At 39.9% G+C, this 27,604-nt stretch overlaps 2 protein-coding genes across 2 annotated transcripts in view; one reads left to right on the top strand and one right to left on the bottom strand.

Annotated features, from left to right (window-relative positions):
- Nucleotides 1-336: 336 nt before the first annotated feature.
- Nucleotides 337-17,688, bottom strand: LOC118424065 (tRNA N(3)-methylcytidine methyltransferase METTL6-like). Its single transcript, XM_035832539.1, has 6 exons — nt 17,578-17,688; nt 15,760-16,057; nt 14,649-14,777; nt 9,680-9,850; nt 5,898-6,039; nt 337-586 (listed from the first exon to the last, which is right to left on the bottom strand). Exons 2-6 carry the CDS (start codon nt 16,018-16,020, stop codon nt 366-368), a joined length of 924 nt encoding a protein of 307 aa, XP_035688432.1. The 5' UTR covers nt 16,021-16,057; nt 17,578-17,688; the 3' UTR covers nt 337-365.
- Nucleotides 17,689-17,860: 172 nt separating this feature from the next.
- The window catches only part of LOC118424074 (ELL-associated factor 1-like), a 17,101-nt gene continuing 7,357 nt past the window's right edge, over nt 17,861-27,604 (top strand). Inside the window, exons 1-5 of the mRNA XM_035832553.1 lie at nt 17,861-18,072; nt 18,634-18,728; nt 19,902-20,041; nt 20,678-20,850; nt 25,369-25,497. Coding sequence (XP_035688446.1) covers nt 17,967-18,072; nt 18,634-18,728; nt 19,902-20,041; nt 20,678-20,850; nt 25,369-25,497 — 643 coding nt within the window. The 5' untranslated portion in view covers nt 17,861-17,966. The remainder of the gene's footprint in view (nt 18,073-18,633; nt 18,729-19,901; nt 20,042-20,677; nt 20,851-25,368; nt 25,498-27,604) is intronic.

The following is a 27,604-nucleotide window of genomic DNA, read 5'->3' as shown; positions in this document are numbered from 1 at the left end:
TGTATTTAGTGTACCATCCTCCGCAGTGATCGATGGCTCAATACTATCGCTGGCTATTAAACACTTATCCGTGGTCAGTCAGTGAAAGTATTGAGCCAGCGGTCACTACGGAGGATGGCACTCAGGCTATATCTAGCGGTTGATGTGGGATGGGGGTTTCTGGAGTGCCATCTCAGTTACATGTAGTTTACTAAGACTGCCATGTTCCCCTTTACAAACTTTTGCACGGGGTGAGTATGGGAGCCCCAGTAAACTAAGATGGCACCCCACTAGGAGGGAAGCAAAAATAAAATGACTAACCAGAAGAAAGACGTATGTATAAAATGCCTCCAAACACTGAGCCAAACTCTACATCTGCTTGGAGATTATGTACTACAACTGTGCTCTTCTGTATCATCAATACTGCTTGTCCTGTTCTCATCCTGTTCGGTGCCATGGTTTTGTCCTGTGTCTGTCTTCACAAACTTTCCCTGTACGAACACTCTAGGCACACACAGTCCTTCTTTCTTGTTCACAGTTTCCCTCATGACATACTCATTGCTCACCACACAGAAGCCTGCAGACGTGAACAACCTAGCAAGTTCATCTGGAAAACAAAAAAATGAAGACCAGGTTTATGTGCCAGCCATTCACTTTCAATGCCTAGAGGCATTGAGATGCTTCTTTAGGAATGAAAGTGTGAGAGTTTATGAAATAGGAATTACAGAGCTAGAAAAATTACAAAATTAAGTTGGTGAGTGCACGTTGTGTTGTCAGTTTGTCAGAACTAAAACATGTAGCATTGGGGCCTTCACAAAGTGTCCTGCCAAAGAGGACCTTCCAATACGCTCTAAGTTTTGTGAACGGCAATGGGACAGGATTCGAACCATCAACCTTCTGGTCCAAAAACAGGGCACATAAACCACTAGGCAGTAAAGACTGTGAAGTACTACTAAACATCAAGATCGATAGTCTCTATTTCTTACCAAAAGCCAACTCAATTATTTCTCTCACTGAATCCTGTTCCAGATCCTTAGACATACAGCAAAACAACACTGTCAAGTAAACAACAGAAAAAGGACACAAGTCCCCACAAAACCACACCAATCACCTTCCGGCTTACCCAGCGGGTTTGTCATTGTCCTGCTACTGTCTGATGTTCCGAAATGACTCAACACCCGCTGTCATCCCAGTAAACAGAGAATCCTCCATTTCAAAGTATCAAAACATCATAGTTTCAAAGAACTTACATTCACAAGTAAACATGAAGCTAATGATCAACAGTGTGGATCTCACATGACCTTGCACAGTTACTCGCCACTTGGGTTGGTCATTAATTCTTTTCATACATGTACAGACTATAACTTTGTATCAACACGTATCTTATCAAGAATGCTAGTACATCTTTGCTGTTGTACTGTAATTGTACTGCGCATATTCATATTCACATATTCACCTTTGTGTATTATTGCAGTCAACAGTCTCCCAATCTGAGTAAATGAGGCTGTTTTATGTGCTCAAGGCATCTCCTTCAACATGGGACTGCTATTTTATGTCCCTTCCAAAAGACGAGTGCAATCCCTTACAACATGCAATAATAGTGTATATCTCATTTGTGGTAGTTCTCTTTAATCAAATTATGTATACGGTATACTATACCATAGTATTTGCAGAAATGAGAACAAAGTCTTTATTGCAAGTTCATGCCGGAAGGCTAATTGCAAACAAAGGCCATGGTATACATAATTGTATGCTGAACAAAGAAGGAAATGAGACTCATAGACACTATTAAAAGAGAAATAACATCTAAAAAAGTCAAAGTGCCTTCCCCGCGCCTGATGGCGCATAGGGCAGTGCCCATCTCCGTTTCAGTAGCCCTGGGCCACACAACTTTGTGCAATCACTACAGCAGGGGGCTAGTCCACTTCCATACTCTTTCCCGAATGCTGAGTGCTAAGCAGAGAAAGCAGCATGCACCATTTTTAAAGTCTTTGGTATGACTCGGCCGGGGATCGAACTCACAACCTACCGAATGCAACATGACCTACCGAAGGCAACACTCTACCCATGGCCACTCGGCCATTGCACCGTTTTTTTGGGCAACAATAGCCCCTTTTTTAAAAAATAAGCTGACACAACTGTTTTGCCGGTCTTTACTTCTGTGTCCCACACTACCACGACCCTGGCCCCATTAGTACACGTCAAGTTAAACTGTCAACCACAGGAGAGTAAAGAGTTGTAGAGGACTGAAACATTCTGAACTGCTTGTCTACCTCACCCGATGTGTGCTCAGATGTAGCAATGCACTTGTTACAATCTGTCAATATTGGCTGTTGTCGGCCAACCAAAGGGTCCTGGGAGTCGGCAGTCTGAGGTCTAAGGTAAAGAAGTTACACTTGCCTGAAGCCTCTCTTATCGCCCTACTTGTATGATCTGACAAAATTAAACTAGGATGCTAAACTTGCACAAAATATAGGACAATAGGCCATAAAATCTTTCATATCTCACAATGCATTTGCATAGTGGTTATGTGCACCTTGCAGTTTTGAGGATGTAAAAGACAGTGTAATTTCATCTACAAACTTTAGGAATGAAAATCTTCAGATACCAAAGTTTGAGGGTCACCTTTCTTTATTATTTTTCACATCCCTGTACTCAACCATAGTTTTGACATATCAGGTACAATGTATGCCTGTCCCAATTGAAAATTTTACTTTGGATTACAATGAAATTCTGGAAGATACAAAAAAAGGTTCCAGTTTAGATTTACTATAGTTGCACATTTGACAGGATAGGCCTTGTTTCCTCCCACTACATGTACATCGCACGTCACCACGTTTCATGGCAGTCAACAGAGGAAGTCTCACCTCCCGTCCCAGACATACCGTCTCCACTTTCCCTTTTATCCTACCCGTACCACAAATATTGAGACTTGTTACTGTAGCGAGCTGTGTCCAACTGACCTATAGATACAACTGTGTAAACATGCGTCAGAAGGAGAGTTGCTACAACTGCAGCTGAGGACATTTCAGGTTTGATACGTAAACAATGGTAAAGATGGTTAGCCTTTATGTGGTGAACTTCATAGCAAGTGTGAAGATGCATTTTCATTGACAGTTTCTTTTGCTTTTGTCACCACATGAGAAAAAAGAAAAGAAGGATTCCTATTCAATCTTCAACCCCGACCAGAGTTAAAATTGTCGGTTTGCGCAACAACTTTTTCCACACACAAAAAAAAAGGAAATAAAAACATGGAAGAGCTGAAAGGAGAAAAAATTAGGGAAAACATGTTTCATTTTGACCGAATTCACATATCTTTTGCCAAAGCGCATGACTTGAGGACTTAAACATTGTGTCCCATGCACACAAAATTCTACATAGCCATCTTTCACCATTACGTTTACTGGTTGCAAACGATACAGTGGTGTCAGACTACTATGGGTTCTCCTCCTTCTGTCAAACATATCAGAAAATTGCCAAAATATTGAAGACAGGAAGCATTCAGTTTGAGGTCCAGCTTATTATGCCCCTGAGTGACCTCTCTTGTTTGCGTGAAGCCATCCTATGTTGGCTGTCAAAAGGGGAAGAGCTTTGAAGTTTCAGAAAGGGGTAATATGGGGTCAAAGATTATGGAAATCGGTGTATCGTTTCTGAACTGGTTTGGTCACTGAAAAGAACTCTGTGCTGAAGTGTCTTAAGTTTGCCAATGTTTAGTGCATCAAATCTTTGCAACCCCAACATCCAGCGGATTCTGTGGAAAATACGGATGAAGCTACAGTAGAAATACCATCATTTCTACAGTCCATTCCCATTGGAGGGGAGAATCATATATTTCTATTACTGACTATAAAAGAAAATCCTCTGTGACTAAACGTGCAACGTTACCTCCTTATGCTTGGTGGTTTTCCATAGACATTTTCAGTCACTCTTTTAGACACTGTTTGGTGGAATGCTTTAGATCAAGAGTAAAACTCTACTGTTTTAATAATAAAACAAAGTGAACAGTCTGACTGTGTCAAATTCTGTTGTTTCCGAATTAACCCAAGCAGTTCACCACACAATTAGCAAACACGAGGACCTGGATAGTGTTGTTGGATAGTGTTGGCTTTTGGAAAACAAGCCTTTCCTTTCCTGAGGCCCATCCCTTCAGCTGTATGTACCCATGCCCGTAGCCAGGGGGGGTTCGGGGGGTTCGGAAGAACCCCCCCACATGCTCAAAGGTCCGCTTTTTCACGCACAAAGGTCCACTTTTTCATGCTCAAAGGTCCCCTTTTTCATGTCCAAGATTTTTTTTCAAAGGCATGACTGATTTGCATTATTCACTGATAGACATTTCATTCAATCCTAGTGAGTCTATCAGCAAAATTTGCCCCCAGAAAGTGCAGGAAATGGCTTTTCATAGGGTCCAGATTTCAAAATTTCCCCGGACCACCATTGCAACGCCTCCCGTCTTTGGTATCGGACATGGTGAATATGTCGGGGGAGTCGGCATCAAAGACTTATGCCAAAAACCTTGTGTATTTTAAGAGAAATTCCATTAAACTTAGCCAGCGAATTTTTCCCGTCAAAATGCAGGAAATGGCGTTTCAGAGGGTTAACATTTCAATTTTTCCCGGGGGTGCATGCCCCCGGACCCCCCTAGGCAGCTCACGCCTTCGGCGTGAGTCTCGCGCCTGCGGCGCTCGATGGTCCCACAAATACTAAAAAGAACCCCCCCAACCAAAATCCTGGCTACGGGCATGGTACCCACCATTTTGCAGTCCACATCAAATCCTGTGGAACAGTTCCCAAATATTGGCGAGCAAGGCCGGCACATCAGAGAAAACGGGGGTGCCAGGAAGTCTACAGGCTGGAGGTGTGAAGTTTACACATTTACGACAACCCCGAGTGAACCCACACCGCAGCATGGAATGTCCATTTTACAGAGCTTGGAGCAAACTGTGAACAGTGTGTAAAAATGCATTCCTGTAACAGAGTTACCTACCAAGGATTGAGCAGTTGAAAAATGTGTTTTTTTTTCACATTGAAATGTCATAGTTGCAGTAAAGGCACCCGCACAAGTGCATTCTTGTAGGAAACACTTAATGTAGCTAGATGTGCAAAAGTTAGGTGTGACAGGTTGTTCATTGTAATATCATAACCTGGGTTACTGCTGTGTATTGTATGCCAAAGGGCATTTATGCTGGCTATAATAATGCAGCAATGGTGGAGAATAAGTGATGGGTATTGGTAACGAGACGGGGATAGCCTGGATGACAAGCTTGTTGCCATGTTAGGCCACAGCAAGTAAATTTTATGGATGACATCCTCTGCAGACTGCAAAAATAATGAGATAGGGCGGAAAAAAAACAAGATGGGTAAAAAAAACAAGATGGCAAATTTTCAAAATATACGCTGTAACAAGACATGAAGGGACAAAATATGGCATCACAGCCAACAAGGCATTCATTCCTGTATTTAAGAAGCTTATAAGTGCACCAGTGTAGTTAAAGTGACACTAGTGTAGCAGACTGGTATCATTAACCATGTTGGCAACTACACTCATAGCTTCCATAGTTGTGCCACTTTTACAACTATCTATCAAGTTGTACCTCTGCAACTACAGTCAATGCTACAGAGTCTCTAGTGTCAATTCTACATTCAATGATTAGGTTACAACACAACCTTTACCCATTTTCGTCTATCCGGCCTTCCCTGAAGAAGAAAAAAAATCTTGTTTTTTTTTTCCAGAAATCAGGCAAACATTAATGAGCGCGCGGATGTCATCCATAAAATTTACTTGCTGTGGCCTTATGTGAGATACAGACTCATGGATAGTTTCATTGGAATGGTAAATTAAAGGCTATCAAATTTCTTTCTCTTTTTATGACTATGATCTGATTAACGATCCCTTTTTTTTGTTTCATACCCTTACCTACCTGTGGAAAAGTAGTACGCTCTGGTGCCGTCTTGGCGCACATAGAAACTGTCGGCTAGCTTGTGTCCTGGGGCGAACCTAAACATGGCGTGGTCGTACAAACCGTAGTCTCGGAACAGCACGCACCCACCTGGCTTCACAACCTGCACAGAAATACGAGCTTCTTATAATTATTTTATGCTATTTCACTGTCTTAGCCATTTAGGTGCAAATACTGGTGGTAAAAATATGGAAGCTTTGTGGAAAGTGTGATCATCTACAAAAGCAAAGCAACGTTGCTGCTAAAATACATATATATTAGCAAAAGGGGACAGTTCAATGTTCCAGCACTTTTATATTCTTTTGTTGACACACCTATGCTCAGACACACCTATGTTCAGACACACCTATGTTCTGACACACCTATGCTCAGACACACCTATGCTCAGACACACCTATGTTCAGACACACCTATGTTCAGACACACCTATGTTCAGACTAGTCTGTGTAACACAAACTCTGCTGTCCAGGGCTGTAACTGGCCCCTTCTAGGGGGCCGGCAGATGTTGGGCGGGCTGCTATAAGCGAGATTTAATGAGGCTATGTTCAGACACGATTATGTTCTCACACCCTTATGCTCAGACACCCCTATTTTCTAAGTCCAACATCTATTTGTAAGGGAGTGTCTGAACACACCTATGCTCAGACACACCTATGTTCAGACACACCTATGTTCAGACACACCTATGTTCAGACTAGTCTGTGTAACACAAACTCTGCTGTCCAGGGCTGTAACTGGCCCCTTCTAGGGGGCCGGCAGATGTTGGGCGGGCTGCTATAAGCGAGATTTAATCAGGCTATGTTCAGACACCATTATGTTCTCACACCCTTATGCTCAGACACCCCTATGTTCAGATACCCCTATTTTCTAAGTCCAACATCTATTTGTAAGGGAGTGTCTGAACATAGGCCGGGGTGTCAGAACATACAGGAGGTCAGACCATAATAAAAATGGGGTTTTGATCTTGCACCCAAAGTTACTTTGTTCTTGTTCAGTGTGCAAAATATCAGTGTAAAAATAGCAAATCGTGTTAGACCGATTTGCACAGCATGCTGCTCACAAAAATCTTGCTGACTTTCTATTTTGGTCCCCTTCTACACTCAGTCCTGCACGTTGAAGGCTGCGCAGGTGGTTATGTCCGTACACAGGCTGATTGGTAGTGCAGTTAACCTGCCAGTGTGATTGGAGGGCTCAGATTGGACTGTGCAGGTGCGTACGGGGGAGGGGGGCTTAATTAAGGCAGCGGCAGGGGGCGTTCATCAGCCTGCCCCACGTCATGCTGGGAAGGCATCACCTCGCCATGGCAACCAGAGATGTCAGAGATGTTGAATTTCCTTTTCTTGAGATTAACGTTACCCATGTACCAATCAGTCACTTTCTCGGAAAATTGTCACTTTTGTTTGTGAACTTGGCAAGATTTACACTTACAGAATTTCTTGCCTTCTTTGTCAAGAAATAAGTCATTTAAAATAAAGGTTCAGTTTAATTGATTTTGTGCCACCACAAGCGTAACTTTCAGATAGTCTGTTCTTTGCTGAGAAAAGTTTGTACCTATTCTTTAACAATGTAAACAAAATTGCTCCCCACATCTTTCAAACCAGCAACTTTGTGTCCCTTCCAAGGATCAACAGTATCATAATTTTTCTTTGTCAAGGAAATTAATGGGCATTTTCAATCTCTTATGCAATACCAGTAAATTATGAACTTTGGTCTGGTAAATATATTTTCCAGGGCAAAGGAACACTGCCAACAGGTAAATTATGCTCCTGGCAGTTTGGTAATGCACATTTCACAGTTAAAAAAAAGTGGAGATAATATGTGCATCAGATTTGAATTTGGACAAGTCTCAAAAAGATTAACCTCGTCATAAGGACAACAATTAGAGTCCAGTCAAGTTGTAGTTTTATACAGTTGGGGGGGGAGGGGTATTTTGAATACAAAAGCATGCATACATTACACATTACTTAATCTAAGATGGTTACATAGATCTAAACAAAAAATATATGCTATTTGATTCTGGTTATGTCAAAATGCAGATTAACACAAAATCTATATTAAAGAAAAATACAAATTCCAATGTCAAGTGGACAGTGAAAATAATGATTGGTACTTTTAGGTCAAGGTGAAGGATTTCAAATCCCCACTAGTCGTGTTCTTGATGGCCGTTTCTCCACCTTTCTGACAGATGACAGTTAACAGTGACCAAACAAAGCCCCCCACCCACCCCTACTGTTTGAAACCTGACAGGTGTGAGGGACTGAGTGTTAACAACTTCAGCAGAGAAGCCAGTTATAGTGGCAGGAGCCTGCAGAGACCATAATTGACTTTCTGGCATCCCACATAATTTCTCAGTAGGATAAAATCTTTCAGTGAAGTTGAACATTTCACTTTAGGGTCAACTGCCAGTTCTAGTGTAAACCAAAGTTCTGTTTTTACAAAATGTCTTTCAAGATGAGACAAAACGTTTTGAACATTGACAAAAGTATTACCAGCACTTCTTGATACTTGTGGGAATTGACACCAACATATAATCATAATTTTTTTCTATGGCAGTATGCATGGTGTTACCGCAAACTTAAAACCACCGCAAACAGTCCTTTTCCTGCTAAATCAAATTCCCGCAAACTTAAATGCATGTACGGTATCATCTATGTACATGTACCCATCAATGACTTTCTCTTTTTGGAGACTTTCACTTTTGTGTGTGAACTTTGGAAAATTCAAACTTCCAGAATTTCATAAAATTATTAACAAGTCCATGTATTGTAATTTTCTCTACTTCATTCCTCAAGGCAAGGACATATCATTTTTTTTATTGTTTTGTCAGAATCTGGTGATGGCATGTTTTTCATCACTTTGGTGGTCCTACTCAAATAAAATACCTGTGGTGACAACATTAAGGATGAAATCACAAATTGGGAGTGAAAGAAAAGAAAGTTTTTCATCAAACTGTGAAGATGGGATTTCAGCTTTTACTCTAATTGGATTATGAGACCACTAGATAATTAATCTTGTAATCCTACTAAGGATTAGCAGTTAATCTACTTATACATCAGACCGTTTTGCTTTTGCAGCTGACCAGTGGTGAATAACAGATTAAATCTTGCATCATGTGTTGTAGTAGTGTAACAATTACAAGTGTCTCGTTGATGAATCAATTATCAAAGTTATTCTGAGTTGGTTGCACACACTGGTCTGGTGAACAAAGAGTGAGTGAGTGAGTGAGTGAGTGAGTGAGTGAGTGAGTGAGTGAGTGAGTGAGTGAGTGAGTGAGTGAGTGAGTGAGTGAGTGAGTGAGTGAGTGAGAGTGAGTGAGTGAGTGAGTGAGTGTGAGAGTGAGTGAGTGAGTGAGTGAGTTAGTGAGTGAGTGCGTGGGTGGGTGGGTGGTTGAGTGAGTGAGAGTGAGTGAGTGAGTGAGTGAGTGTGTGGAGTGAGTGAGTGAGTGAGTGAGTGAGTGAGTGAGTGAGTGAGTGAGATACTGTAGTCACAGTGATATATTGCAGCCTCCTCAGTGACTTCATGCAGGTAGCATTTGGATACTGCAGTTTTGTTGTTACTTACATGTATGATTTCGTAGTGCTTCAACTACAAGTACATCCAAACCTAAGACTTTTGCCCATAGCCTGCATAGGAGGTTTACAGTGCATTACTATTTATCAAATATGTCTTTGTCAAAATGGAGATTTCTCATTACATACACAGGCAGTGTCATGACCTAAAAGTTGAAGTTGAGTATAATTTACCCTGTGTATGTTCTCCAGAGCAGTTTGCATTGTGTCAGGATGAAGAGCACTCAGCACAAATATCAGAGTAGCCATGTCCACGCTGGCGGCAGGTACGTTAGTCCGCAGGTCATCCTTCGTCAGGTCACACTGGAAGGCGTTACAGCGGTCTGGGGCGTACTGAGGATTGTCCTGCATACAGGAGGAAACAAATAGGACAAGCATATGATACAAAATGAAATACATGACGTCCGCCCATCATGCCTTGCGGCAACCTATCAAAATGGCGCCTAACCAATGTTCGCACGCTACCGCAGCAGCATTGGCAAGATTTTCGGTGGAATCTACCTATCTTATGGTCCTTTTCATGATTATATGCCTTCATACATACAGTTGTTGGTTAATTTTGGCCTCATTTTGTAAGTTTTAGCGTATATTTTCCCATTTTATTTGCTATAATTTGACGTAATTCTATCCCAAAACCCGAAGTTTGAGACCGGGGGTTATCCAATTCTGCGAAGCCTTATAATTTAATATTTGCCTTACGAATGGCAAATGGTTTGGGATTTCGCAATTCTATGCAATTACCAGAATTATCCGAAAAGGCGTAATACGAATAATTGGAATCCACTGTACCTTGATACCTTGAGATACAAAATAAAATAGGCAAGATCCTAATATATATATATATATCAACAAAGTTCCTATTGTCAAGGATACAACTAAGGCCTACATCACATTTCCAAACTGGGGCCTGGCCGGACAGCTTTTGGTTACACAAAGTATGATATAAAAGACACCAAACTGTATAAGATGTAAAGGGAATAGTCATAGGCATTATTTCTGTATTTATTTTTTACATTATACATTTCTATTTTTCCCACAGTCCGATCGGGCCCCAGTTTGGACATGTGAAGTTACATGCTAGCCTTAGTCATACCTTTGTTTGTTTGTTTTTTTGTTTGTTTTTTTGTTTTGTTTGTGCCTTTATGTAGACTCAAAAGTGCTTCATTTGGCCGTTGGGACCACTTTTCGTGGAGGTCTAGTTGAATTTATTACTCATGTTAATAATTTCTTTACCATCAAGGCTTTTCACCTTTTCTACTTTTTTTAAATGTATACCATCTATCAAGGAGAGGTGGTGATTTTACCCTAATCTCAGATGTCATATTTCCCAAGCACCTGTAAGTCATCAGAACTAAGGTAACCCTGCAACCCTACCCTGATTGTACCTGTTGTTTGTTGAACTACTGGGTTCAACAGGTTTGTAACATATACATAGAACTGCTCCATTTACTCTCAATGTTACACACATGTCCAGGGATTGTCCCATTCACATGCGATTTCTCCATTAAACTCTACTAATCTTTGACTGGATATTTGGGTGTTTATGTGTCACATGTCATAATTACATCACTCACCATATTCAGTTTATCAGCTGTTATTCCTGGTCAGGCAAGGGTTAGACATGCTTATAACTCAATAAGACACAAGCATTTTATGATATTTCATATGATGATTGTTAGTACTTTAAATTCTGGGATGTTGTTATATGCTACACTCAGTGTCCATGTTTTCTGTGTGTTACTTTTTACTCCTGGAAGAGTAGCCGTTGCAGTTACATGCAACAGCTAAAGGCATTAATAAAACAGCAACGACAATAATTTCTTGCAAATTCACAATGATATAGGAAGCAAGACAGCTGTGGACAAATCAAGGAGAGATTCATCTTAGCAAAGGCGAGGTTGTCTCATGTCCAAGAAAAATACAGAATACAATGTACATGTGTCTCTCAAAAGATCCAGCATTTGAATTGTTGGAACAGTGTTGCCAGCTTTTTTAGCAAAAACAAAAACAAAGTTTTGCTTAGATAATAAGCACTGATACATAATATGAAAACTAAATGGTTTTCCAAAGTAAACAATTCTAATTGGATTAAAAGTGTTTTTCCTAACTTGTCAAACAAAACGACTCCATAAAATTAAGTTAGACCTTTGTTGTCACACTTAGTCCAATAGTGCTCTAAGTTGCAATTACTATTAAGTGGGATCAATTGGTATTTAATAACTAAGCCCATATCTTCAGGGCATGCCCCGTACCTTGTCAGAAGTCATACTGTATGGAGTCTGTTTGTGTTAACCTTCAAATAACCTTGCAATGACCTTGCCTGGTGAACTTGAGCCACCATCGGGCTCCTTTGATATCAGAACCCTTGGCCTTGCTTCAAAACTAATTTTTTCACTTCTTCAACTCAACTTCCAGAAACCAGCTGAAACTTTGAATTCCTCATAAGAAGCCAAGTTGCCCTTAGAAACTTTTCCATCAGCGGCCAAGAATGTCTCAAACTTCAAATATCAAGCTGGGGGTAAAATAAGTAGGTTCAATTGGTTCTTAATACACAAACACTGGGAGGGCGATCCTCTGAAGGTAAGGTGACAAGCAGCATTGTCAATACAATCTATCTACAGAGCATGAGGATTAGTACACATTGTCAAGCTTTCATATAGCTACAAAGATTACAGGAAAAAACCCCACAATGTATCACAGAAGAAGGGTACATATGAAGAAATAATATGGGGGGGGGGGGGGGCATTCATTGGAAAACATAGCACAATAGGAATTTACAGAATGAGATTAAAACTAAAGAGGTTGATGTGAGTTTCAACCCTAAACAACAATATGGAAATAGTGTATGATACTTCCTGTAGGCCCTTTAATGTAGCCATTGTTGTTAAATTCAAAGAATATTAAAAAATTTGACTTGCACTTATTCATGGTAGTAATGCTACCAACAAACCAGCTCATACATTTTTTCAGTCAGAGGCCGACAAGCTCTCACCTCTGACCTCCCATGATATGATTGAAACATTGTCTAGTCGATTAGTATCAATTTTCAACGACATAATTGGATATTCCTATTTTCCATCCTAGGCCCGTAAATAAGAATATTTTAATCTTGTTTCTGTGATATCAATATTACAGGCGGTAAGCTCTTTTGTGAGTCTGGAGACCTGGTTTACACAAACATAATACAGGTCACTTGAAAACATAATTACAACCCGTTACCTGACTCCTATACTGCAGGAGGACGGCTTTGAAGTTTGAGACTTTGTTTTAAAGGCTTCAATCTATCAAAGTCGCAAACCTTGGAGGTCACCACAACAGCTAAGTGTGTCTAGGATGATTGTTACGGCAGTTGTAAGTCAGTTAGGCAAACGCAGTTTGAAAAATCCTTAGTCATTTCCATTAGTATATAATTTCAAATTTAGTGGGAAGTAGGAAGTAGATGTAGGAACTTATCTAATGACATGTAAAGACAACCGATGTTGACAGTTTGTAGCTTTATGATAATGTTTAGTAGCATAAAGCAGCCTATGGATGAAAAATGAGGGGGTTGAAATTCATTGGAAAACATAAAGATTAAGAGTATATTGTTTCTGACCAGGATTGCCTGAAAAACAGGTCTAGGTTTGACCTGAGCTGTATTACTCCTGGTTAAATAAAGGGAAAGTGAAAGTAAATACAGAGATGAAAACTTGCAGGTTGGTTAGAGTTTATTCTTAGGATTAAGTTGCAGCTGACAATGGTGTAATTGTTATTTGGATGGGATAATATTTGTGAAAAGTCAAAATACAAACACCAATTGCCCCTGATAGCAAGACAAACTATGTCATTGTAGATGCATGGCAATTATTCTTTCAAGTCATAAACTGCCAATACACTTAAATAGAGACTTTTATAACATCTGTGAATGATATCATTCTGTACAGCTTTGAAACTGTCATGAAAGTTCCTCTATTCAATGGGCAGGTTGCTTGTTTGCTTTTGTGAAGACAAAACCCAACACTGTTGTGGTTGGTATTAGTTAACAATACAATCCACTGTGTGTGGGCCCTTTTAACTGGTACCATCCCAGCATGAAGAGTATAACCAACGTTAACTCAACCTTTATCATAATCACAATAAGTTTACACCAAGTAAATTTTGTGGATGACATTCTCTGCAAACTCCAAATCTGGTGCACGAGTGTGAAAAAAATATGCCCCTCATTTCTTATATGGAGTGCAGAAGTGCAGAAAGGGACACTAGTGTGGTAACCTTGTATCACTACAATTATATGTACACTCAAGGCTATTGCACTAGTGTCACGCCATCTAGGATGTTTTGTGATAGAAAAGATAGAATTCTATTAAATATTGTCCAATTCTTGATATTTTCCTCTCATGTTGGCCAATGCCAGAGGGTGACAAAATTCATTTTTCTTCTTTCTTCATAATCAGTCAAAAATCAATGACATGTGCATGTGGATGTCATCCATAAAATCTACTTCTTGTGGCTTTAGTACTAGTAAGTGTGAAAGGATGGTCCAACCAGGCCATCCTATGTACTAGTAATTGGATATGGCACACCCCTGCTCGCTCGGTGGGATCGCCCGGTTGTAAGTGTCACCTGAGCCGGACAGAGCATGGACAGAGCACGCTTGTATCTCCTTACTCCTTTCAAGTTGTATTTTATTTAAATATTGCAATATAAAGCCACATTGCAGGGATAAACAAGTCCACTAGCCCTATAGTCCCGGGCAAGTGAAAATGCCAATCGGGCAAGTGCATGTCCTTCCCCACTTGCCAGATCGGACAAGTTAGCTTTTCTCCATTGAGTGAGATTTTGATGTGCTTGCTACTTTTCAAAGTCATGACATCAAGCATTGATTAACACAGAAAATAGAGCCAATAACAAAAATTCCATTGAAGGCCATGAATATACATAGAAAAATGTCATTTAGATTTTGGGCAAGTGAAAAGTTGGTTCGGGCAAGTAAATTTTTTAAGTACTTGCCCGATAGGACAAGTCAATTTTAGAAAACTTGTCCAACCCTGCATTGTCTATTGACTTGATATCCCTAAATACTAGTAGCCTGTTTTTAAAAACAATGGATGTAGTTTAACCCACAGATGAAGGTGAACTATCATAACATCATCACCAAAACTACCTTGACAAACTGCACAGCTCTGGGTGAGAAGTCACAGGCATGGATGAAGAGAGAAGGATTCTCCTGCAGTAGAGGGAACAGAAAGTTTCCCACCCCACAGCCAGCCTCCAGTAGAACTAAAGGAGTATCCTGGAAAGAAAAAAAATGATTTAAGTTGTCTTCTAAAAAAAATACAGGGTCATCTTAAGTTGTACCAGAGTCATGTGCAAATACACCATAGAGTTTAACTGACTGTCAATTGTAGGCCAGATTCAGCAAACTTAGAATACACCTGGCTAAAATTATGACAAGTATGTGTCATATAACAAAGCTGCTGTTGTTTTGTGCCTATAACATTAGTGTGTTTTACACTTTGACTTCATTTCTTTTCACTCTTATGAGTTAACAGTTAAACTTGGTCTTACGATTATGTCCATTAGACTACTTTTGGCTCTAGATGACAACTTTCAGTCAGTCCCACATTGTTTTGCCACAGACACAAGCAAGAAGCAACTTGTCCAAGAGAACAGTGTACCTATCGCAACCATGACCACCATTAGTCTGGACTGCATTTGACCTTAATGTTGCCAAAGACAACCTTGTCATTTTTAAGGGGCCTGACATCTAGAACTATAATACGAGGTGACATTCTCTGGATGATAGGATCTGTGTTGTGTTGAATAATATAGACCAGGGTTGTAGCCAGCACCTGTCCTTCAGTCCTTTGAAGGAATTTTGCAACTGGGGACTGAAAAAAGTTTTCCCCATTCCGTCCTCTGGGACAGACAAAAATTGATATGTAAATATATAAGATAAACTGAAACCCATGTGTTCTTCTTCACTCAAACAGATGCCATTGAACAGCTTACTCTACAAGCAAAATTTGCCTCAAAATGCAGGAAATAGTGTTTCAGAGGGTCTAGGTTTCAAAATTTTCTGGGACCTAGACCCCCTAGAAATGACGCACAACACCACACCATGCCTTCGGTGCTCTATAGATTTCCCATCCAAAATTGAGGGGACTGAAAATGATTTCAGGCTGGCTACAACCCTGATATAGACACAGATGCAGATAAAGAATCTGAAAGCTGAGGGATTAATTGGACGCTTTCCCTACAATATATACATGTACCTTCTGACTGTTAGCCAGTTCCTCAAACTCTCTTGCCGTCCAGTGGCGATCCTTAAAGAAATTTGTGGAGTTCCTTTTGTAGAACAGGTCCCAGTTTCTCTGGGCCTCTCTCTCTAACTTCTGCTGCTTAAAGTCTGAGACAATCTTGTTGTCCTGTTTCTTTAACCTGTCCTTGTCCTCATCTGTAAGAGTTCTGGGGTGGGCACTGCCTTTCCTCTGGAATGGGGCTTCCGCAAAAGTTGGAATACTGGAATCTTCCATCACACATGAAGGATGAGGTAACTCTTAATAATTATCACTGAAAGATATAACAAATTTCCATACAATTAAGATATAAAAAAGTAACAATACAATACATATCAATGTTAACAATCAATCAAAACTACATGTATCAGAGTGACTGTTTTAGTCAATATCATGAATATGTATAATGCCTACTCCATTGCATGCTATGTAATGCACAACTTTAACACAATTTTATTGTTGTGCACTCGTCAGTGGAAACCTAAGGGGTCAAAGCATACATTCATTATATAATAGCCATCAACTTAAGAATATGCACTAGGATCTATGGACAACAAAATCTAAAACTGATGCCTATCCAAAATTAAAATTAGAATAATTCTTAATTTAATTTTGGATAGGCATCAGTTTTGTATAGGAGTGGTTTGAGATGCCACAGGAATACTACCGTTTTCCATTGTGGATTTTCGTTGGGGGAAATGTAGACGCTGGCCATGACATAACCAAGGAGGTTTTCAACCTCCTTGATATAACATGCATTGGCATAATACCGGTAGTAAGACTTATACCGGTAGATTCAAAATACTGGAACTTAAAGAGATCTACACATGCAACAATAGTTATTTCTGAGCTGTGCACACTTCAGACATCTAGGTGTCCAATACATCATTTACAAAGCATCGATGACAATGCATTCGAAGACAACAAGGCCAAAAGTTTTCAGTATCTTTTTCGGGGTAGGCAGCTCGTCGTGGGACGAACACACTGTCACATTCATTGCCAAATTTATAGATCATAATTACACATGCTCACGGCACAAGACGAACATGATTCAACAACAATCTTGAATTTCTGTTGGTGACCTACAACTCATGTAAAAGTGTGAAGAACCGTTGCATAATAGCCCGGATCTATGACTGAATGGGCAAAATTGAACGTACGCAGCCATTTTCCCGCCATTTTTATATCTACGCTAGCAGTGAAGTGTTACGTCATAGCGGTTGTGACGGACAGAAGTTAAATGAAAATTCTTGACAGTATACGTCCGTTTTCTCATGACATTTTGTATGTTCATGCAGGTTTATGTTTTATGCATGTAATACTGACAGAAAAGGAAGGAACATCAGAGGATGTATAAATGTACATAGCGGCAGCTAATTGTGCCGTGTTTCTTCCTACCGGTATTTTTTACCCCCTCCCAACCACGCGCCCGTTCGCCGTGTAATTCCGCGGCGTGTTACAATTACAATATTACGCTTTTAGCAGGACAAGAGTGGCAGAAAAGTTACACAGAAGAAGTGGCAAGGGTAACCTATAACAGCAACATGTAACTGGAGAAAATGATGCGTTGACAATGTGTCAAATCAGTATGGCTAGAGAAATCGTCGTAAACGTACCGGTATTATGATAATAGATGTTAACGATGATTGCTTTGTAGAACAGACTCATGTTTCTCAACGTAACATGACGTATTAAACCGGTCTTAGAGCGAATTCCTTACAAGGCTCCTTCAAAGTGGAGGGAAAAGAAGAATGATCCTAACTTATCAGAAGAAATGGAGTATCGATATCTTACCAGGAATAAGCAGAATAAGCATACTTCTCAGAAATTTATGCGAAAGATGATCACTTCCTGTCGATTACCGCCATTTTGTGAACTTTGACCCTTAGACCAGCCCACTCCTCTGAAGGGAGCTTAATATAACAAACTAACACTATTAGTCACTGAATATTCGATAATCTAACTTTGTAAGATATTTGTCCGGATTTTTTGTTCTTGTTCATAGAAAAAAAAGGGACAAAATGTATTTTTATTGAAGATATTTCTGATATAAACTATTACGTGTCTCCCCTTTTTTTTCAATGCGCTTGTCCATGGCCTGTAATATTTTTCCGCACGCACACATTGACGGAAGAAACAGCTGTTGATCTTTTCTGTCCGATTTTACCGTTTTAGCCCCCGTCATGGCCGAACCTCGCGGCGGTGTGGTGTTGGACGACAAAGTGCACGAGTTAGAGATCGGAAAGTCGTTTGACAGGACGCCGAAATGTGCCTTTCACACCATCAGATGTGAGTCAAACTTCTGTAGTTTAGAACTCATCATAATTTTTTCCGTCCAGTATCATGTCATATCATATCATATCATAGTCACGACGTTCATCAGATATGGGGAGAGATTGAGGGTACTGATTGTGATAATGTTAAGAAGTCATTTCTTAGCCTAGTGATTACAATATTCACAAGATTTCGGATAATTTATGGATATCAATGGATAACGTTACTAGCAGTTTATCCATAACAGGATATATTGTGCACAAACTGACGGTCATTATATCCTGATAATAAGTAATAACTTCTCAGCATATCACATTCAGTACCCTCAGTCACTCCCCATATCTGATTAATGTCATGAATATGATACTGTGCGGAAATAATATTTGTCAGCTGTTTCAAAATATGGGGAGGGGGGCTCTATTTCTGTCGCAACAATGTAGGTTCCTGATTTTTTTATAATCAAGTACTACATCAAATGATATGTGTAATGATACAGTTGCTCCAGTATCCCACTTGTACACGTCACTTTACTGTTGATGTAATCTTAATTTTGTAATATCTTTCCAATAAAAACAGATGATTTCAAGCCAGCATCGGTGGACACTTCCCAGGATGCAGTGCTGGAAGTCGGAGAGAACAATGATGTCACCGTGACAGTCCCACATATAGAGGTAATGTTCAGGGGTCTGCCTAAACACCGCAAACGAGTGCAAATGAGCGCAAACGGGTCTATTATGCAGTATTCATGAGAAAATGGCCTTGTTTGACGCTCTATATACACTGTCTGTGCAATGATAGATTAAAAAGCCCGGCAAATTTTAAGTTTTTACCGTTTTTTTTAGTTATTCCGCTTGTTTCAAGTTCGAAGGGATTTCTGGCCGCCATCTTGGATCATACGTGTAAGGGGTCTAGATGGGGAAATTGTCGGTACCTTATTTACTTAGAAAATACCTTCATGGCTTGGCGCAGGCGCTTTTGATGACAGCTAAAACATGTCAAAAATCCACGGTGGCATGATTCCAATGCCCATCACTCGTATACGCGTACGGCTAACACTCGCTTTCACGGGGGGCTGGAGCTTAGGGTTGACTCGACACTCGCGCTTCGCGCTCGGTCTCGCAACCCATAACCCTAGCTAAAAAATGTCAAAAACCGCGGCTACGTCATCAGAGCTATCGCTCTTCATCTCCCTAATTTTGAAGATAATCTCATTCACTTTTGACTCAAAAGATAGTGCCAAAGTGCAATTTTCCCATCCAGACCCCTAACACGGAAGATCCAAGATGGCGGCCAGAAATCCCTTCGAACTTGAAACAAGCGGAATAACTATTAAAAAAGGGGTAAATACTTATAATTTGCCGTGTTTTTTATTAAATATCGCACAGACAATGTGCTTATAGTGTATTTAGAGCGTCAAACAAGGCCGTTGTCCCATGAATACTGCATAATAGACCCGTTTGCGCTCGTTTGCACTCGTTTGCGGTGTTTAGGCATACTGAATGTTCAGTACTCATCATCATCCATTGGCCCATGGTGTCAGTAATGTTGGTGATATAACTTGGTGTTTATATTCAAAAAATTTGGTTATGACTAGTAGGGTGAAGGTTTGGGTTTTTGTTAGTGTTAAGCATCCTCCTGACAGCAAATTGAAAATATTATCTACTAGCAATTAAACGTGTAGGTGTCCTTATATATATATATATATATATATATATATATATATATATATATATATATTATCTACAGTGGCATTAGTCCTAATTGTGGATTGAGAAAAGTACAAAATTTAAGACAGGCATGTGGATAGATACTCCTACATGATAACAAATCCTTTTTCTCCCCAGGGTTCAGGTACCAGTAAAACAGTGTTCAAGGGACACAAGCAGCCCTACAGAAGTAAGGACTGTGTTCTTCTGATCGACCCGACCTCTGGAACCTTCACATTAGAAAAACTCACAAGTAACATGCAGGTCAAGAAAACAAGGTCAGTACTTCACACATCCTCCCTCCTTCTCCCCACCCTTGCACACACCCTCCTGCCCTGAATATTACACTACACTCACTGTGAGTAGTTCACAGCCAATGGTACAATTTACTAGCCTGAAATCCTGCCATGAAGGCAAGGGAAGTGGTAGCATGGACAAGGTATAGCAATCATGGCTGGATTTCAGGCTAACAACTTCACAAGACACACATTCAATGTAACCTTAAGTAGTTAAAAAGATTCTTACTTAGAGTCATGAAAACTTAGTAGACTTTCTCTTGAAGACACAGTTTAGGCACAGTAAAAAAAAGCATCTAAAAGAATCTAAAATGTCTTGACTTTATCCAGATTGTGACAAGACAAAACATTGTGAACACTAGGCAGCAGGCTGGTATAATGACCACAGACATATTCATATACAATGTCTTTGTCGAAAACAAAGCTTTAACAACTAGTAGTGTATCTTAACTAATCTCTAAGCAGATGTGGAAAGGTAAAGTTGCAATGTTTCTCAAGCTCCTGGTTGCTGGAGCAGCAGGCCTTTCTACTGCTAAGAACGGGGAGCCTGAAAAATATTATGATCTCACCTGCTTAGAGCTTATAACTTCACATGTTGTCCTTTTTATCCATTTCCAGATTGGAAGGTAAAAGTAAACAACTACAGGCTGGCCTGAGACCGAGCACACCAAACCAAGCGGGCGGCAGTCACCCCCCACCCCCCAGCAGTGCCAACCCCCCTCCCACCAAGACGGCAAGGAAAGAGTCACCACCAGAGTCACCTCTCCAGTCTCTGTCATCTCCAGAACATGGTGAAAACATTTTACAGGGGTCCTATGTTTCACTAACAATTGTTTTTTGTTTATTGAACTTAACCATCACAAGCAATGCCAAAACAGGTGATTCCTCGCCTCTTTATGTTGGACATAACTTCTGTTTGGCATACAATTCACAAAGTGACCACTCAAGTCAAGGGTAGCATGTGTAGTCCAGTTGTTAGTGACCCTTACTTGGACCAAAAGGTTTTGAGTTTAGATACAGACTATTGTCGCTTACTCAACATGCACACTACAGGAAAAGGTTGCTGTCCTTTGGATGTGAAGTTAAGCTGTATTTCCCTGATCTTTGTACTTTTCTAAGTAAAGAGCTAGGGGAATTTCCACTGTGTAGTTAATCTGTAGATACTGCATAGGTTGCCTTTCTTCTCTCTCTTCAATAAGCTAAACTGGTTTGAGATCACTCGAACTTCTTCTCTTTCAAGGGGCTTAAACTAGTAAATGGTTACAGTACTAGACAGGTGGCCACTATATATAGGCATGATTCTTGATGCTTGGGTGAATGTATAAAGTATCAAAAGGACCACAAATTAACACAGATATAGGACATAGGTAACACATTATAAGGTTCATACTGCTTTGCACAGCTAATTGTGTCTTGGACTTATGCCTGCCAAACAGACACTAGGTGTATAACACAGACTTTAACCCCCCTACAGGACACTGGTGTGGCCTCAGCATGCGAAAGGGGGTAAACCATTAGGAACAGGTTCATGAAAGTATAGGGATTTCTTGTTGGCTTGAAGGAGTCAACTTGCTGTCATTCTAGCTATGTAAAGTGACAGTCTTCTGCTGCCCACTGAAACTATGTGTGTTTTAATGTTACACTACATTTCTCTCCAAGGATTATCATTTTTGGTCTGCAGTTTTCAGTTGTCACAACCCTTCCATGGTTGTTTCTGATCAGTCCCAGTCTGACCCACAGACTTTGATATAAAGCGATGATTAGGGTTTGTAGAACCCCTGGAGGAGACCCATCTTCCACAGTGAAGCTAATTTAGTTGATGGAAAGCTCAGACTTCAAACAGACGGCTCCTGGCTATTGGTGACTTTCTTGTGTTGGGAAACAAGGCTTTGTGGAAAACTTTAACATTGAGGAAACTTCCTTTGCAGTTATTCTGTCAAGTTCTGTTTTCAGAATGTGGACTTTTGCACTGCAGTCATAATATTTCAACTGTTACTTTTAGTCAGCATAGAAAAAAGAAGACTCCTTATAATAAAATTATATTAAAAAATAGCTCTATTTTGATTTGGAAAGACCATTGGGTTTTGTACAGACCTTGTGTTGTAAAGAAATTAAAAGTACATGAAGATCTATTCTCAAAATTGCACTGGGAATTCTAAAAATTATACTGGATTGGAACATATTTTGCATTTTGCTTCTTCAATCAATTCTAAACTGTAAGGTTTTAGATTACAATAGCTGCAAGATTGTTAAAACCTTCAGCTAGGGTTGGGTATCTTAGTATGTACAGAAAATTTAGGTACAGGATCAGGTCGGGGTCCAGACCTGAACCTGGACCTATTCGTCTGTGAAAACTTGTGAATGGGAGATACCCCAACACAGAAAATGCTAAAAAATGTTCCTGGTCAATTTTGCTTGGATTCTGTGTTGGATTATCCGACTTCCTCTGCCAATTTAAAATCCTATCTTCACTTAAACAACACTAACTGCCTCTGTTAACTTAGACCAAGTCTGACTGTAAAATCTTGATAAAAATGACGTCAACTCTCTACCTGGCTGTTGTTATCAGGGGACCAGTAAGCCCTAAAACATGTGAACCTCTACTGGTATAATTTGATGTATTCATTTTCTAATCAGTCCAAAATCCAATCCATTGATCTTTTCAGGTCCATTTTTTCTGGACTGGTCTGTACCGGTACCTACCCCTACCTACAGCTGACAGACCTGTTGGCTAACAGGTGCATAGCCTTGTTGTAACCTAACCTCTGACCATAAAACTACTTCAGGCCTTTTCTCCTAATTCACATAATGAGGTGGGGTACGCAAAAGCCACTTTACTCCTACAGAACTCCAGTCAAGCAATCACAGTGACAATTAATTTACCATTAAAATTTTATATGGTAATAAATCTCTTTCCAGGGTACTCCATTTTCTGACATTTGTTTCTTGTTTATTGGCACTAAAATGTGATTGTTTGAAATAATGCATATGTTCAGATTTGAAGGGGTGAGGGTGTGGGGTGCTGAATACTGTAAGTTGATTTAAGTTTGCAGGGATTAAATTTTGCAGGAGGTTTGCTTAACTTGCTGTGTTTATATAAGAAATACGTTCTCTGTTGTTGAAGTAACTGTAATAGCTGTAATGTTTTGTAGTGAGAGGTCACTGTGAGTATAAAACACTGTACGTATTTCAGGATGTGCAGTATGGTATAGCTGAGGAGCACTAGCACTGTGGTTATATCCACATCAAAGGCAGACATTTTGCCTCCAGCCGTGTCCCACTGTGAAACAAATATCTGGGCAACTCTTTCCAAATGCATGTTGACTGCAGGCCCGCAGTATCGGATCCTGTGGTTTGAAGTCCTTTTGTCCCCTTTGCATTTTATTGTGCTTACATGTAGGTATTGTAAGTGCATAATTTCTTGGTTAGAAAGAAGAACTCCTGAAAATTATTGCAGTTCTGTTTCAAAATTTGCAAATGTGTTTGCTTGATATTGTGTATCTTTCTGTTAAAAGAAATAACAAATTGCATTTTTTTCATATAACACTTGTACAGTCAACCTATGTTCATTTCTGTTGGTTTTTCCATTGTTGTACCTGGCTTCCCTTAGCAAACAATCAGTACTGAGATGAGACAGTCACATTTCAGTAACAAGTGAACCAATTTACTGTCACTCCGGTAATGTTACAACAAGTAAAAGTAGATTTGACTACATTGGACAGCATATTTCACTCCTGTTCCACCATGGATATAGACTGGTTTACACAGTCATCTTTTCTTGCTTGATGTGAACCAAGAAGTTCCCATAAACTGGCCCACACAATCAGAGATAACCAGAGGCTAGCAGTCTATAACTTGTCAGAAACAATCTAAGACTCAAAGAAATCAGGCAACATTAAAAACCTCCTGATTCAAAACATGTGAGGAGAAGTCATTCCCAGCAATAACCCTACGGATTGATCTTACAATACTAGCATTTTCCTGACTGTTGTTTGTGTTCGGCATTTAAGCAAAATAATCATTAAGAATGGGAAAGATAACTTGCCAATTGTCTATACTTTTCATGATCAAAAGTAAGGCTTGTCTTTCACCTTACCTTTAACCTAAAGTTGCTGTCTTGAAATAAGTCTTCATCACAACTCCTTTAAGTTTAACTCAGTTAAAAATTGGACAAAACAAGTGATATTCTGGGATTTAAATGGGATGTTTTACTTTACTCTAGGTGTATCAAAGACACAATGGAAAGCTGTGAAGAAAAATTGTGACAGAAAAAAAAAGGAAGAAAAAAATGTTGTGACATTACACATGAATGCATGGATCTTCATTATTATGTATACCCGGGGGATACTTTTCCATCAGTTTGTGGAATTGTTGTAATGGGCAGAAGTTCACAGTTTTGCCTTGGGACTTTCAGGAGTATTTCTAAGTCTTCTTGGGTAATGAGTGTCTACCTAGACTCTGGGGAAAAAACAGGCATCTTGTTATGTAATGGTGTAAGCGATTATTGCAATTAGATGCTAACGTTTCAAAATAAAAGTCATAAAGTTATTGTTGTAAGCAATGTAATGATTTGAGTGTGTAAGAACTAAAAATGCATATTTTTTAGGTCAGGATTTTTTCCTGTCCTTTTTTCATCCGACTGTCTTTTTTTTCATTTCATTCAGTTTGGAAAGGTTTTTGAGGAAAATTTTTTCTGACCAACCCACAAGCTTTCCTTGTCCATAGAATATACATTTCAGTGTAACATTAGTTACAATGGAGCATTTGCCAAGTTTCTGATACAGTCGAACCCTTTTGCTAAGATTGCCCCCAGATAACAGACATCTTCATGTTTGGTTAAAAAGGGTGGAACTAAATCCTGATCATGGGAAAGACTAAAATCTTGCCTCATATTTGTTTGATATGTACGCCCAGGAAACAAAAGATAAGAAATAGGATAAGATGTTTCCAAGACATTGTTTTCTGCTTTAAAAGGTTGGCAATTGAATGTAGAATTGTATATTCAATCTTATGTCATACCTGGGCCATGGTAGTGTTCAATATAAGTAAGTACATGTATACCGAAATGGTCTGAATTTTCCCATCAGCTTCTACGTGTATAGTACTGTATACCATGTATAGGCTTACAATGAGTTACACACAAAATTTAAATGTGCTTCTTGTGCACAGCCTCAGTCCCAGCCTTCCCACAAGTCGAGTCGCCCTATGGCCCTCGGTCAAGCAGGTACCTCGTAATACACCGTGTTATATTCTCTATGTACCTTCCAAGATATCTGCTGTAACCTAAACTTTGTTTCCTTCTTTTGTAGCTGCTTCAAGTCCCCTTATTCCAAATCCTGATGATGGCAACAATGCAGAGGATTCTGGGAGTGACGATGAGAAGGGTCAAAGTTCAAGTTCCAGCAGTTCAAGTGGGTCAGACTCGGACTCTGAATCAGGTAAATAAATGTGATGGTCAAAGTTCTTCATATTTCTTCCTTCCCCTTTCTCTCTCTACCTCTCTTTCCTTCTTTCTGCCACCCCTCAGTCACTCCTATCTTTCCTCTTCTCTCTCTCTTTATCTGCTTATCTTTTTCCTTCTTTCTGCCACCCTCAGTTACTCTATCTTTCTTCCTATCCTCCCTCTTTCGTTCCTTACTTCCTCTTCCTCCATACCTCTCCCTCCTTTCCTTCCTTCCTTACTTCTTCCTCTTTGTCTCTCTCTCTCTCTCTTTTCTTCTTTCTGCCACTCTCAGTCACTCCTTTCTTCCTTGCCTCCCTCTTTTGTTCATTACTTCCTCTCTTTCTCTTTGCCTCCTTCCCTCCCTCTTTCATCCCTCCATCTTGTCCCTTATCAGTGCATCTGTGTAGGTGATACTATGAATCAGTGCCTTCATGTGAAAACCCAGCAGACAGAGGTCATCACAGATAACAGTGTATCACCATTAATGATTCATTAGGGCGGCACAGGTGCAGCCAACCTTTCCTCGTTTCTCCCCATTTGTGTTGTAGTGAGACAGTGCCGCTGTCACCTCATTACCGTCCCCCTTAACTGGGAGAGGGCAGGGAAGCATTTTCAAAATCCCTGTTGTTTTTTTCCGCACCCAAGTCGAAATCTTGGACTACGTCTTTGCCAACAAGCCCTATCACCGGCGGCTGCTTTGAAGACTTGACAAAAGAACTCTAGAATGACCAAAAAAATCCGAGGATTAACTTTTATCAAGGTTTAAGAATCACAGCCAAAAGCCAATTGTATTGATGGTACTGTTAGAATGGCTTTGTCTCCATGACACCCGATGATGTTTTGAAATGTAACTGTTGGACGGACACCAGCACAAAGGGACGTGATGCTCATTAGACAAACTGATGTTGAAACCAGCAGGTTTCTCAAAGTACACGACACGATCGTTTGTTAGTCTCAGGAAACACTACCCGTACCCAATAGCATTTGTGAAGGCTCTGGTCCCATCCCTCTATGTATTCTAATTGTAGTTGTCCTACTGAATAGCATTTGTGAAGGCTCCCATCCCCGTCTGTGTATTATCCTTGTAGTTGTCCTATCTTCTTTTGTTCCTATGAGTATGACGTACTAGTAAGTAGTATGTGGCCATGCTGCTTCACCAAAGTCTATGGATCCATTGGGTGGGGTTCAATCCCAGCTCGGGATTGCATTCGTCATTTTTGGATGGTGACGTGAAGCCTACATCCCAGTGTATATAATGGGGAAGCTTCTGGTGTTAGCCTCAGCCGTCAAACTTCTGCATGCAAAATAACCCAGCACATTTCTTGAGAAAACCTAGAAAAAAAACAGCGGAACCCCAGCCTTTAGGGCAGCGGATTCACATTGTTTCCAGTTAGAATTATTCAAGTACAAAAACATGAACACAAAAAAACTGATTGTCGTACCCACCCTCCCTATTTTTTTCAGGACTGAAACAGGAAACAAAAAAAAATATAATTAAATAAAAAAAATAAAAAGAAACACAACATTTTTTTGTTTCTAGGCCTAGGAATATGAGCGGTAAAGAAGCCATATAGAACTACCAACTAATAGAAAAGCTTCACTTCACTCAAATGGAAAATACCATTCCAGGATGACAAAAGAGGAAGACTTTTTGTGTTATGATTATCTCTTTGTAATGCATGAATCTTACTTTAGTTCAACAGTAAAACACAGAAGAGGTGTTAAACTTTAGCATTGTGGGGAAGGGGGTATCATCTGAGCTGGAAGGAAATCTTGAAACAGGTGCAAGATGCTCACAGATCCTTAACAGGTACAGTGTGTAGATGGACATCTTAGACAGGTGCGTGTGATGTCTCTAGATGTAGGTGCTAGGACACCAAAGCTACAACAATGGTCATGTTTGAACTAGATGAATAATGATACTGCTGCATTTGAGTCTTTCTGACATTGTTCAAAATCCTAATAAGAATTTCCAACATCTGATTGGAAAGTGCCCAAATTCTAGCACAAGATGTCATGAAAACTTGTTACTGCCTTCTCTAAAATCTGAGTTATCCTTTTCACAAAGGAACAAATTTGCCAACCAGTTGGTAAAGATGTTA

Source organism: Branchiostoma floridae, chromosome 10 (assembly GCF_000003815.2).
Source record: "Branchiostoma floridae strain S238N-H82 chromosome 10, Bfl_VNyyK, whole genome shotgun sequence".
Lineage (NCBI taxonomy): Eukaryota > Metazoa > Chordata > Leptocardii > Amphioxiformes > Branchiostomatidae > Branchiostoma > Branchiostoma floridae.
This window is presented reverse-complemented; position numbering and strand designations above follow the sequence as displayed.